A 15,173-nucleotide genomic window follows, 5' to 3' on the forward strand; every position below is an offset into this window, starting at 1 on the left:
GAGCACGGCACGCCGCGGGGCCTTTGACGGATTTCGTGTGCGGATCACACCTGCTCGGATTACGTATTTTCCAGCAGAATCCAATTGCATTGTGACGTGAGCTCCGGGCTCGTCGTCTCGACGCGATTGCCAATCAATAGCCCTTTCACACGCCGCCAGATTATCCGCGCGCGCGAGCGGCCAATTTGGCCTGATTGCCAGCGACGAAAAAGGTTCTGATTGCGGCAACGACGGCTTCGACGGCTTCGCCGCCACCGCCGGCGGCCAAACGAGCCACAATTTCCAGCCCCAGCGTGCGTGCGTGCGCCCGTATTGGAAATTCCGTCCTGCAAACGCATTATTGTGCAAACGCGAGTTGAAACAAGTTTTCGCCGGGCGAAACTTCTCAATTGGCTTTCGGCAGGAAAAGGCCGGGCAGCCGCGACTTGCTGCCAACAACTCCCGCTTTTTGACTTCCAAATTAGTAACTTTGCCTGCCTGTTTTCCATCCTGAAATTTGCATTGCTAACTTCTTGAATCCGACTTCTTTTGTGCCCCAATGAGTTTTTAATCAAAGTGCGTATAAATAGTTCTTTACTGAATTTTTATTTTTATTAAAAACCAAATTTTTAAACTTCCTAAAAATTAAAAACAACATATTTTTAATTAGTTCAAACATTGTCATTTATTAATTTAAAAAATTGTGTCAATAATTGTAATCTCTAAAGCTAAAGAATTAAAATAAAATATTAATAGCTCTGCGCCGATTAATATTAATTAACGTTGTTAACAACAATTTCTTGTTCGCTACTTTAATGAAAAAAAATCAAACTTGACAACTTGCACAGAATTGATTGAAGCCACAGTTAATTTTATTCGTTTAAATTCGTGTTTTTAATTTAAAACTGTTCGTGTTTGAATTTTTTTAAATAATAATTAGCTTTGGTTTTGAAAGCTCAAATAAACGAATCAGGATCGAGTTATTAAATGAGGCAGGAAACGGATCGTGACAAAATGTTTGGCCCGGTGGCCCCAAAAGGAGTTTGGCGGCACACAATATTTATTATAGAAGACGTCTCTCCGGATGTCGTCGGAAAAGATTTTATCTGTTTGTCGGAGGGGTGCAGGAGGAGGCTCTCGTCGCGATGGCAGAGTTCTTTTAATGACACGGCCTTTCATTTTCGGAAAAGAGCGGATCAAACGGCCTCTCCAGAGCCAGCCAGCCGACCGACCGAGTGTGACAAAAGGAACACAACTGTGCTGCTTTCTTCGTGAAATATTAAGCCGCAGCTAAATTGGTAATGTGCAGGTCAGATATTGGCGCGTCGGCAGTCTAGACGCTTCCGCACCACCGACGCAGGTGCATGTGTGGTAACCCTGCCAATTATAGTCGTACCCCAGACGACTCGATTAAAGCCCTCGAGCCGAAATGACAGCTTTGCAGTGGAATAAGCAGCGTCAAATCGGATTAAAAAATAGACATGTGTCCGAAAAAACTTGTTTTTTCACCAGAGTACTTGAAGGGATTGGTTCGGTGGTCAATTTTTACTAGCAGGCTTCATTCACTGCAGGTTTTATGCATTTATCTGATTTATTTTCATATGGAAAGCTGTGATTTTAAAAAATGACGGCTTCATATGTATCTTGTGGCAAATAGATTTAATTTCGAAAGAAAACATCACTCTAGCTTTAATTTAAATAGTTAAAAAATCGCAGGATAATTATTCCTACGTAATTAATTGATCGATTTCCCTCTTCAAAGAAACCGAAATTATAATTACTTGTTTAATTCATTAGTTCATCAAAGAAGGACCCCTTCGATTTTCCAGCGGGAGCCACATGTGGGATAAAATTGGTTCGCACTGCGCAGATCCAAGATGGCGTCTGAATATGGGCAGCAAAAAGCTCTCTTTGGATTGCCGTACGAGTGTCAAGAGTTTGTTTGTACGATCAAAAGACACAATTAGTACAAGTAATACAAATCATGTCACAATATTGACGAAAACTTGATTCTTTTCGCGCATTTTCACGTGACAGATTTTTCGCGCCATTTTCCACCGGATGCCATATCTGCGCGTCGTACGAATCTGGTCCCCGCTGCGATTTTCTTTAATTTAAGTACTTTTGAGGCACTCCAGATTAACACTTTCCGTGATGCAAATAATATCCCTACGTGGATAATTTCTCCACCAGAGATATTTATCACCACATTTAGCAATCCTGGCTATTTTCGGTCGAGCCAGTCGCAATTAGAGCAATAAAGAAATTTCCCGAAAGTCCAACGGCACGTTTTCCTGATCGATACCAGCCCGAAAATAGCAAACCGAATTTTAATCTCTCTCACGAGCGACGGGGTTGCGCGCGTTGGTGTGTGTGCCAGCAATAAATAATAAGCGCGTGGTATAAATTTTCCCGGCGCGCGATCTGTATCGAGGTATGTCGGAACAATGCGCGAGAGACCGTTGCTGCACCTTGCCCAACATTTATATTTGTGAGAAAAGGCTGCTCGGTTCACGCCATCACACACACAACACAATGGCCAGGCCAATAATTTCATTTGTAATTAATTGAACTAGATTTTTTATCGCACCGGGCCCAAAGTGCTTTCTTGCCTTTTCCTTTTGTGGCCTGCGTGACTGGCTGCCGGGCGAATTCGTTTGGCTAATCTCGGAAATATCGCGCAGCACCAGAACGGCTTCTTTTTCGTCGCGCGCGCAATAACATTTGAGTTTTACAGTCCTCGAGGGAGAAATGCGCCCCGTGATGCCTGCCGGCTCTGAAGGGTCAACGCGCCGCTTCCTTAGCATTTTTATAAAGTGTCTCTTCAAAGTTCAGCAACGAAATGTCCTCGTAGAACGAGGACAAAACCCAGATAGCAGATGAGATTTTTCATAATTTTCGCTCAGATTTTGTAAACGTTTTTTGGAGATGAAGCCACTTTGTATAATTTTAAAACGGTCCCTTTTCCTACTCATCACCGGGGGCTGGATTCACGCGACGCACAAATATGGCGTCTGGTAGAGTACGGCGGGAAAGTTAAAAACGTAAAATAAAATTAGCTTGGAAAATTTATCATGAAAATAGCTTCAGTACAATGAATATTTTTGTTGTTATTTCTTTAGTAACAGCTGATTAGCCCGGTGATTGGCAAATCGACCATTAGATGGCACATCAGGTCAAAGAAAATGTAACAAAATACGCGGGAATGAAATTATTAGATCAACACGCCTCTTTTTTGACGCTTCTGATTGGCCGCTGGACTGTCTCCTGATTGGCCTCCATTATTTCGACGCCATATTGACTTCTGACCGGCGGGAACCAACACAGATCGTCACCCGGCCCCCGTTGATCAATTTTAATGTTAATTTTTTTAACTTCACGCTTTAAAATTTAAAAATGAGACGGATTAAAAATGTAACAAGGTTTTTTATTTATTTTTTTAATTCCTCTTGGAATTTAGTAGAGCAGATTGGACAAAAACATGGCATCGAGATTAATTTTGATTTGGTTTTCTGGTTCAAAGAGCTGGCAGCGGAAAATTCACGCAGTCGAGGCCAAAAAAGCGACCCCTGAGAGTTAAATTTCCCTTGTGAGCCCGAGGGGACGCGCGCGCGTAGAGAGAGAGAGCAAATAAAGCGGAGCAGCGCGCACTTGACAAATTGGCTCTTCGCCTCTTCAATTCTAATCCGGGGCCGCTTTTGATGGATTCGCTCTCGCACAGCTCAATCCACCCACCCACCGTGCCAACCCTTTTGATTTTGCGGAAACGATCGGCGTGCATTATCCCCCTGACACACGTCAGAGGGCGAATCGGAACTTCGACTGGGTCAACTAGTCGGCGCGCGCGGATATATCGGGCGAGAGCGAGCGAGAATCCCCCGCGGGCGCTCACGCATCCATCCATCTCTGCCATTTGACGCCCTTATCGCGACGCTTGCGGATCGCAGACGATTGACTTGCAATATCGAGTCGGCTCCACGCAACTAGGTCTCGGAAATTTCCACCGAAGATTTTTATTTAAAATTTTTGCGACTGAAATATATTTGAATTTGTAAAATGGCAAGAGATTATTTTTAGAATGATAAAAAAATAAATAAATTTGTAGAGGTTTTTTAAGTCAATTGCTTTTTCAGCAATACGTGCAAAATTGGGTCAGTATATCTGCAATCTATCTTGAAATTTTCTGTAAATCTCCAGGGTCTTGGTTGCAATCTGTGTTGGTTCCCGCCGGTCAGAAGTCAATATGGTGTCGAAATAATGGAGGTCAATCAGGAGACAGTCCAGCGGCCAATCAGAAGCGTCAAAAAGAGGCGTGCCGACCTAATAATTTAATTTCAGCGTATTTTGTTAGATTTCCATTAGCCTGATTTGCCATCTAACGGTCAATTCACCAATCACCGGGCTAATCAGGTGTTTAGCAAAGAAAAACAACAAAAATATTAATTGTGCTGAAGGTATTTTCATGATAAAATTTTAATTTTACGTTTGTAACTTTTCCACCAGACGTCATATCTGCGCGTGAATGTAAATTTTCAAGAGCCTTTATAAGCCTCCCTGGCTTATGAGTTGAAATCTGTTTTAATTTAGCTCTTAGAAAATTCCTTTCAGCTAGAAAAGATCGGAACGTATCAGGAATTCAGCTTTCAATTATGGCAGGTTTCGTTTCTAGCCAATTTTTAATTTTCTGAATATTTAACAATTCCCAATACATTGAAATTGAATGAATTATTTTTTCTGGTTAAAACTGAAGAATTTTTTGTCCCTTTCCTTCTTAAATTGTGTAAATTTTAATATCAATTCGTTTTTTTAATATTTTTTCCAGGAATGGAAATACCAAAACACCAGCATGCATGCCAATTTTACTATCATTATTTTTTTTAAAAATACGGAAAACCACCAAAATATTTCATGGTTTTAAAATTTAATTCTTGTGAATTTGACTGTATACACGCGTCATTTATGCTACATTTTAGAAATCAGTCATTAATCTAAATGTCTTTTTGGCTGGAACATAACATACCGTATGTACAGTCAAAATAGAAGAAGATTTTTACGGTTTGATTGTTTTATAAACGAAACATTTCTTCTAAAAATGAGATATTTTGAAAAAAAACAGCACCAACAGTTTTATAAATGCTCTGAATAACAAATTATCAACAAAAAGCTGTTACATTGGGACAAAAGTCTAGGTTGTAAAAACAAGCAACCAATTCATTCCGAAATTACCGCCTAAAAGGTCTATTATCTGGCAAAGAACTGAAAGATCCCAACTGCATGTCTATAGATTATTATTATTTACAACCCTCTAGCGAGAGAGGACAAACGTCCCCCCTGGAGGAGCATATAGCGGCGTGCATATCGAGAGTGTGAGAGAGTATTGATTCAAATAATTGGACCAAAGTGTGCCATTTTCCCTTTTGCCTGGGTCAAAGGATATATTCGCCCCCTTCCCCCGCCGACTGCCCTCCCCCTCCCCTGTCCGCACGTCCGTCCGCTCGTTCTCTCTCTCCGTTTTGCAGCGCAAGGGCCGCGCTGCTGCCACTAACACACACACACACACACACACAAAGGGGCGCGAGTTGGCTCAACACGGTGACGTCAATGGCAGGCATCTTCCTGGGGGTTGTGTGACGTCACCGCTCGAGCTGCATTCCAGCTAGCTCTCCATTCCGCCCGCCCGCCAGCTCGATTTGTTTGTTTTTCTCGTGTTTTCGCGAGTACATATCCCCCACTCGACGGGACAGCAAGGAAAGAAAGAAAGCTTTCCGCCTAATTTGCACTGCTGCTGCTGCTGCCGCTGGCAAAAGTTGTTGGCCGGCCGGCCGGCCGGATTCGGAAAATGTGCCAAGACACTTAGGAGATGAAATTTTGCTGACTAATGGCCAGCGAATGCTCGATTTCAGCCCAACGCAAATGCGGATAAAAACGTTGAGAGTGGAAACATAGTGTTTTGATTAAACTGCTGTGACTTTTTGTGTGTGTGTAAACCGCCGAACGAGGCACAAAATTGAAACCACCTGTCGGTAACCTCGAAAACTATATATAGCAATTTACTCAAACTGCCAAACCAGTTTATTTTATGATTCAATAAAAGAGTTGAAGTTTCCAATTCGAGTTGTCAAGGTTTTTCTCGAACCTCTCAAGTTTATTTCGAGTACATCAATAAATCAAGGCAACAAATGAACCAAAGAGACGCTTTTCAAGACGTTTTCCTCGTCACAATTCGAGCCGAGACAAACTAGCTCTTCCGGCGCATCGAAAGCAAGAGGCCTGTGTGCCTGTGTTTGTGCCGCTGCAGGGCGCAAATCTGCAAAAATTGGCTCGCAATCGTCACAGAGAGAAAGAGAGGCAATGCAAATGGGGCAGCATCTCGGAAAAGAGTCTCTTCCTCGTCGTCTGGAGCGCGCGCGCGATTTCCCCCGAGCCATGTTCTCCATTATGACGCAGCACGCGCGCGTCGTTATCGGAGAGCTCTCTCTCTCTCTCTCTCTCTCTTTCTCTCGGTGCTGGCTGGCTGGCTGCTGTTGCAACATTTGCGAAACGAGACTCATTACCCGCCAGCGCCACTAGCAGATCCCATTTCGCCGAAACGAGCTCGCCGCCGCCGTTGCCGCCGAATTCCGAACGCGTCGAGATCAAGTGACACTTGCTTTCACACGTCGCGCCGAGACGCGCGCACCTGCTTTCATCTCTCGGCGCCGCGCGCCTTTGATCTCCGCTCTGCGTAAGCGGCCCGCAAGTTTATTCCGCGCGCGCACACTTGAAGCAAGAGGATTGCCGCCGCAAACGGAAAAGAATCAATTTGCGAGGTGTGGAGAACGTCAGCAGTGATCCACTTATATTCTCGGAAGAAACAAGACGAGTGTTTTTTGTCGGGAGCATTTGCCTGATGCAAGTGTGGAAAATTAAACTCGACCCTGCCTCTGTCCCGAGTCGTGTAGTATATATGCGACTTGCAGTGAGATTTGCGCAAATATGGCCGCTTTCAGCCCGGTTTCATGGTCAAAATTAAATAGTGACATTTCGGCATTTGATGGCGCCATAATTTATTTACAATTTCCGGTTGCTATTGGACTGGGAATTCGGTTTCAATCCTGGTTTTGTTTATTTCTGGTGGGAAAATTTTGCATTTGATGTTCTGTAAACCAAAACAGGTTCAATCAATCGCAATAGAAACGCCAGCAAATAATGAGATTTTTTATTAAAAGCTTTCTTTTGGTTTTCAGCACGTCTAATATATATTAGCAGGGTGTTGTGCTTTGAAAATGAGGATTTGTTTCGAATTTCCATTTTATCTAACGCTTGAAAATGTAAACAAATTGTATAAAACCACGATTCATCTCAAAATAAATAAAAAACACGCTGTTCATATTAACTGGAACACCTTAACTGCCGCCATATTGCCTGTGTGACAAACAAGACAAAAACTGAACTCTTCGAATACCCCATTAGTTTCAAATAAAAATGGTTTTGAAATTTTATCTAATTTTCTGGTTAATTTTTGTCGGATTATCATTTTCTAAACCCAAAATGTAACCTGAATTTTAATGTAAAACTTACTTCTTACTTTGAGAGTTTTAATTTTAATTATGAATTTCTATTTCAATATGATTGACTTGATGAGCTAAAATTTATTTACAAAGAAAAGCACATTTTCTAATTTTAAATCTCAAAGTTAAGGTTTTGTATGCAAATTAATTAATACTAAATTATAAAAATATGTTTTAGTAATAATATTAATAAAAAATAAATGTAAAAATTTAAAAAAAAAATTTAACTTAATATTTTATTTATTTTAATTTTGTGTAGTAATAATTGAATTATAACTAATCTTACAAACAAACACATAATATAAAGTTACATTTAAGATAAACAAAAGTTAAAAATTATTTAAAGATCCAAGCAGTGAATATTCTGAGAAGCTATGTGAAAACTTTCTGATGTTTACAATAAAATTCTTTAAAATAAAAAATTGAAATCAAGCTGGATTCATCTGGATCAAACGGAGAAACGCAGTTTACAAGCTCCTCTGGTTTTCTGCTCCTTAATTAAAACAAACTAAAAGCGTCTTTCATGCCCGAGCGAATTTGAATTCAGGGACAATCCCTCTCTTTCAACGCAGCGAGGCCAAAGTGCACAATTTACTCTTCTCCCAGGGCGGGCGGCGACTTGGTGAAAATAATTAAGACCGGGGGAGCAGCGCGGCGCGTAATCCGGCGGCCGTTAATTCGGTCCCGTCCGCGCGCATAAATAAGGCCTCATTTGCGTGTTTCTCATTTATTTGGCAGTACGGCACGGATTTGCGGGGATCAGACTAACGAGCCCCTGCCTTGCACATTATCGAAAAGAAAGGCGCCGCCGCGCGCAGTTTTAAACAATCGTCGCGCGCGCTGCGCTAATCGCGTTTGATTTGAATAAAGCTGTGCGTGTGCCGCGAGTTGTGTGTTAAGAGCTTAATCCTCTTACAAATAAACACTGCTGCTGCCCGCCACCGCCGCATTTTAATCTTTGTGCTGCTGTGCTGGACCGGCGCGTTTTTAATTAATTGATTAATTAGTCGCTGCTGCTGCTGCGCCGCGCGGTGCGGTCGGCCTGCAGTGAAAAATCCTCCGCTTTCAATTTGAAAGGAGCCGAGTGGCCCTTTGACCGTAATTCTGATGCACTTTTGAGACTCGAGCCATGAAGGGGAATTGAAATTATGAAAGGTGCTTCACAGTGAAGGGTGCAGGGAAAAATTCTCTGAATTTTATGCCTTCGATCAAATGAGTGAGGTTGTGTATGAAATTTAAATGGTAACAGGAATTAAAACTGACTTTGATTTCTGTCCGTAGAGCGGAATGAGGCTTGACCTACTTTCTCGCCAGCTTCAGACTGTTCAAACTGGGTGCATTGTAACGTTTTAAAATCATAAAATATGGTTTTATCTTGAATTTAAAGGTTTCAAGAATAAAAAATGACTTTTTATGTCATAACTTAAATCAAAAAAGTTTTGAGGTACCAAAATTTATATTTTTCTAGGCTCTAGTTTTTTCTGTTGAATTATGATAATAAATAAATACTAGAATGAAGATAAAATGTGTTTATATTCAATTTTATTCTGAAAGAACTTCGAAATTTATTTTATTCTGTTGCAGTACAATAAAAAATTAGATTAGAAGTTTAAAAGCAATGTAAATAAAAAACATTTTGGGAGAAAATCAGGTAAATTATAATTTTAAATCCAGATAGGTTTACAGAATTATCAATCAAAATAAATTTGTCTTTTGGTTTTCACCATCAGGAAAAAACTGAATAAATAGACACACTTAAACAGATATTTCACGAGTGATAAATAAAATAACTCAAGTTAACTGTAATACATTAAGTATCTCGTGTCCCAATTGAATTTCTACTTTAACCCATTTATCTTTTTAACTACACAGCACGTTTTATTTCCCTCTATCGGGAAAAACTCGGAACATTTTCGTAAGAAATACATTACAGCAATAACAAAAAGAAACAAAATTACCACCACCAGGAAAATATGACACGGCAGCACTATCGCAAATGAAAAAAAAATATCACAATAATCGGGCGAAAGCCATTATTTTCTAGGTATGCAACCGGCGCAGCAGGCGTGTCGAAACGGTTGCATACCAGCATCGAGCGCCAGCAGAATCGGCGTTTTCCGAAAAGTTTGGCAAGTGCGGCGCGAAAAGTGACAGCGGCACGCACAAACACACATCAAAAGGCATGAAGCGGCTCGTGCCATGTTTTGCCAGCGAAAGGAGCAGAGTGGAGGGCCCTCGACTCGCCCGCCGCCCTCCCGCCCGCCCACCCGCCAACCCGCCCGCCCGCGCGCCTGCCGTCCGACGGATCGGGTGGAACAAACAAAAAGTCGAGGGTCAGCGAAAATCGCGCAACACGCTATGTATAGCGTCGAGTTGTTTTGTTTAGCGAGAGGGAGAGAAAGAGCAGCCGCGGGCGAATTGTCGTTTGATTGCTTTCGAATCGAATGCACCTCCGGCCAGCTCAGCAACAACCCTCCCAGCAGCGTTTGCTCACACTCGAAACGGGTGAAGAGCCACTATAGCAATTATTGCACTACCACTACACGATTAAAAATAAATATGAGAATGATGCAGAATGCAACAATTATTTTGTATTTTTTTTCTGGAAGAAATAATCAGGTCAAAAATGATATTAGAGAGATTTTTATTATTTAATTTTAGAAAATTCCCTTTTTAGCCCAAATCAGCTTTTGTTTGGCTGTCAATCAAGCAGCACTCCCGAGTCTTGAAATAAACCTTTCATCGAGGGTGTGTTTGGCCAAGATTTGATCGGGCAGTCAAATCACGCCAGATCGATCAACTAAAAGTTCCATGACGCGAATCTATTCCGATCTGACAGACTGACAATTCGAGCCGAAACTTTTCGGTGTGTGGCACGTCGCGTGTGCTGCAAGAAGAAGTGCGAATTGGATCGATTTCGCATTAGTGTGTCGGCCGGGCTCATTTGTCTGTGCGGTGCCGTGAAAGCAATAAAGCAAGCAAGCCAGGATTCCGTTTCTCGCTCGTCTCGCGAGCTGAAATTTTAATTAGCAAAATTGACCGCGGGTTTTGTTCTCGGGCTGGTGCTGGTTGGTTGTTTTCGAGGCAAGGCCGCCCGCCCGCCTGCCTGCCGCTCCGGCTCTGGCTCAGTGTGTCTGCGATGCACACAAAAGTATTGATCTGCAGCTCAGGGGCGAGCTCACAAAGAGAGCCAGCCAGAGAAACCTGCTCGTACGCGTACACATCCACACTCGCACACGCCAAATTGTCGTTATAATCGGCCGCCCTTTAAATCACTTCCCGGATTTTTTTTTAAGGGCTATCCCCTATTTTTATTTTTTTAGTATAAAATTTTTTAAAGGTACTCACACTGCTTGGGCGGCCCACCTCTTGGGGTCGAGGAAGGCGAGTCCGAGCACCAGGCAGCAGGCGAGGCCTCTGGCCAGGAGGGCAGACGAGTGGGGCCGCATCGCTCCTTCTGCTCTGCTGCGTGTCTCTTCCGTCTCAGGTCCTCATAGTTTTTTTCTTCTTCCGGCGCGCCGCAATGTTGTCAGCCCTGCTCACCTGCTGCGGCCGGCCATCCTGCCTGTTCTGCACACCTTTGCTGCGGCTGCTGCGGGCGGGCGGGCGCTGGCTGGCTAACGGGCTCGTCTCACTCGTCGGCGAAGGGTGCGTGTGCTCTCAGGGCGCTGCCTGCCTCCCGAGTGAGCCGGCCAAGGGTGGAGCAACCCCCGGACGCCCCCCACCCTGCCCCAACCCCGCCTTGCAGCCGCCGACCCGGCCGCCGCAGCTGCGCCTTCTGCACACCCGCCCAACGCACCCCTCGCCCGCCCGCCCGCCAGCAAGCCCAACACCGACCGACAGACCGACCGACCGAACGACGGACCCACCTCCTCCCACCCCGCCCCAACCCCCCCGCTGGGGTGAAAATATTTGTGTTGGCCTGCGAACGTGTGCGACGCGCAAATCCCGTCCGGGGCGCGCCGCTCGCATTCCTCACAATCGGACACACTCACACACGCGCGCGCCCTCCGAAGGGTGCAGCATTCCCGCCGCTCTCTCCGCGCTCCGTGACGCTTTCAGAGAGCGTGCACGATGTTCGTGGCACTTTTGCGTAACTTTTTAAAATTTAGTATAACGCAACGCTCCGAATCCAATTATTTTGGTATGTGTATGCGAAAATGTCAGTTTAAAACACAAATTTTCTATTTGCTAATTCGGATCGAGGCGAAAATGTAGGTTTAAAACACAAATTTTCTGTTTGTCGTTAACATTCCTGATTAATAGCTTGCTGTTCTGTGGTTTGCTCACAATTTTACGTTAAATAGCGCATCTTCTCTATATGTTCAAGGATGAGAAAGTTTTTCTATTGGAGTTATAATTTAATTGATGCTAAGATTGCAATCATATTTAAATTTAATGATTTAAAAATGAAATGCAATTATTTATTTAAGCAGTCTGAATTAAAATGCTTGCAATTATAAGTAGTTTTAATTTTGTTAGATAAATGACTTTTAAATTAAATCGCCCTTACTGACAAAATTCTGTAGTAACAGTTTTTGCGTTTGAAGAGTTTCAAAATAGAGAGAGTCATTTTGCTTTTCAATTCTTGATTTATTTCATCTCAATTTAAAATTAGCTGGATTTACTTCGTAATGGTTCACCGCATTGGATAGATATTGACGAGAAAAATCAAAATTAAGCGAATAAAACACGCATGTGCCATTTTTCAACAACTAGGTCAAATTTTACATATATTTAATTGTTTCGGTCCTGATTTGACTAATTCAGTAATGCACATAAAAACTATTCAAATAATGTTACTTCCTTAATTCCCCATGCAAATTACGGATTTAATGGGGAAATCTACTTTTTTTTCTTAATAAAGAGCTTTGATTTTCAAAAACTGAGCCTAATATTGTAAATTATTATTAATTCAGCACATACCGGTTGGACCCCAAATTGTTATTTATAACAATAGGAATATTGTGCATTTTTGCTCGGATTCTAAGCAAAATTACCGAAAAAAGCATATTTATTTATTAATATAGGTATAGATTTATTTGAATTGTATGTATTTTGCTCCTGGCTGCATAATCATCGTTAATTATATAGAAAAAATATTCAATGCACTACTTGTATAAGCCCTTAAGTGTTCAAGTGTGTGTTCGAAGCCGCCAACAGATGGCGCCTTCGTATACTTTCAAAATAAATTTTATTTTAAGGCACGTCCGCTACGATTTCAGACTCAATCCTACCACTGTGAGTTCTTCACTTGAAATGTTTTCTTTTGACGTACTGAAAACCAAAATCGGTTAAGCCAATCGCCATGGAATCATGAAAAATATTTTTTTGAAATAAAAAAATATTTTCCAACGTTTCTACGGCGAATGGATGGACTTATTTTGGTTTTCAGCACGTCAAAAGAAAGCAAATTAAGTGAAGAATGCACAGTCACAGCATTGAATCTAAAATCACAGCGAAAGTGCCATAAAATTAAATTTATAACGAAAGTTTACGGTGGCGCCATCTGTTGGTGGCTTTGAACACTAAGGGCTTATGTGCAACTGGTGAAATTCACATTTTTGTGAACAGAGTCCAGTAAAAGTGAATTGGTTCTATAAAGACATATTAAAAAGTGCACAATTTAATTTAATATTTTAGCACAAAATGCAAAAAAATATTATTAAAGAATCTGACCGAGATTATCAATTTCAAATGCACTCTTCGTGCTTTTCCAATCTAGAATTTTGGAAATTTTCAATTCATTTTGTCTCATAATCATTGAATATCCTGCTTATTTTCCATCTTTTTGATACATTACTTAAACCTTTTTATTCCGACTTGTCATTTTATTTATTTTTAGGTGAAATGTGGTTTCAAAGTGAGAATAAACAAAGAAATAATAAACATTACATTGATTGAGGACGGAAGCCCCCATGTGAGACACCTTGAAAGTGGCCGATTGTAAAGAAACGATTTTTACGGCCGGAGAAAAGCCCGGCCGGCTTGAGCAAAGCCGAAAGAGAGGTCCATGTCGCAAATAAAGCGGGATTTGCGGCGCGCGAGAGAGTGAAAGAGAGACATTGGACTGATCGCAGGCGTGCGGACATGCACACGAAAACACAAACACACATAAAATTATTCATATAGGCGAGTGTAAAAGGCGTGCGGATCGTAAAACGCGCGCGCGGCTGTAAACAACGGCATCGGATAATGAAAGTTGCGCGTCCAGTGTAATTGACGACCGCCGGCGGCGAGGGATGCAACCCAGGCAAATTGCATCACCCTGCCTGCTGCGCGAATTCGGATTTATACCATTTCGCTCTCTCATCCCAATCAAAAACACGGCGGGTGGTGTCGTGTCGAAAAACGCGCGCGCCCTGCGCGAATATCATTTAGCCTCGGCTCGCGCGCGCCGCGCTGATCAAATTTCCTGCGACACACTTTTATAGCGCGCTTTTTCATTATTATTACAGTATACACCCAACCGGAGATGTCTGTGTCGTCCACATACACGGAAAAATAACAAAAAAATGTCATTTTTCATAAACTATATATATAAGCGATCAATAATAACAGTCTTTAAATTTAAAAAATAAACCGCTTTCTTCCTAATTATTTTAATTAAGCGCCTTAAAATTAGTTCCCGCCGGTCAGATTCAAGATGAATCTGATGGTTATTCTCTTTTGCTTTATGTACTCGAGTTTCGCTACTATTTATTTCTGATCCAATCGGCGTAATTAATTCATATAACTCCAATTATATCCTATCATGAATACACCAGTTAGTTGTTTAAACCCTTAATTAGTGTTCGAAGCCGCCAACAGATGTCGCCACCGTATACTTTCGTAATAATTTTAATTTTAATTAACTTCCTCTGCGATTTCAGACTCAATCCTGCTAATGTGCATTCTTCACTTAATATGTATTCTTTTGACGTTCTGAAAACCAAAATCGATTAAGCCAATCGCCGAAGAAACGTTGGAAAATATTTTTTTATTTCGAAAAATAGTTTTTCACGATTCTACGGCGAATGGCTTAACCGAATTTGGTCTTCAGCATTTAAAAAGAAAGAGTATTAAGTAAAAGAATGCACAGTGGCAGGATTTAGTCTGAAATCGCAGCGGAAGTGCCTTAAAATTAAATTTATTACTAAAGTATACGGTGTTGCCATCTGTTGGCGGCTTCCAACACTTAAGGGCTTATTCAACTGGTGATTTGGTCCAAAACTCGCTTCTTTACCAAATTTTTATGTTTCCTCGTATCATTTCCTTTGCAAGGCCTGTGAAATCGAAAGCGCATCTACAATAAATTGGAAATTTCAATTAAAATTCCACTCATGTCGTTTCTTAGTCAATCCACGCAATCCGCAATTTTCTCAGTGTTACCCATGAAATTCCTTGCGTGAGAATTTTTTCAATTAATAATACATTTTTCAACATAATAAATCAACTTGTCTTCCTTTAATAATTTTTTTTACTAGTCAATAAAATGGTCGAATAAAAGGGATTATGAATACAATCTTGAATTTATATCTAGCAACAATCTGGGCTATATTCAGGACATAAAAAAGCCTTTTAAAATAAAACAACCACTTTTATATCTCGGATAATAGCAGATGAAGCGGTTGTTGCTGCGTGTCGACAACCGAAATCCAAGCA

General features: G+C 41.6%; 1 protein-coding gene across 7 annotated transcripts in view; it reads right to left on the bottom strand.

The window, feature by feature from the left end:
- Positions 1-11,215, bottom strand: part of Rdl (Resistant to dieldrin) — a 59,520-nt gene extending 48,305 nt beyond the window's left edge. For all 7 annotated transcript variants that reach the window (XM_065481098.1, XM_065481102.1, XM_065481097.1 and 4 more), the window contains exon 1: positions 10,878-11,215. In XM_065481098.1, coding sequence (XP_065337170.1) covers positions 10,878-10,978 — 101 coding nt within the window. In that variant the 5' untranslated portion in view covers positions 10,979-11,215. The remainder of the gene's footprint in view (positions 1-10,877) is intronic.
- Between the last annotated feature and the right edge of the window lie 3,958 nt (positions 11,216-15,173).

The sequence above is a fragment of the Cloeon dipterum genome, chromosome 2 (genome assembly GCF_949628265.1).
Source record: "Cloeon dipterum chromosome 2, ieCloDipt1.1, whole genome shotgun sequence".
NCBI classification, from domain to species: Eukaryota; Metazoa; Arthropoda; class Insecta; order Ephemeroptera; family Baetidae; genus Cloeon; species Cloeon dipterum.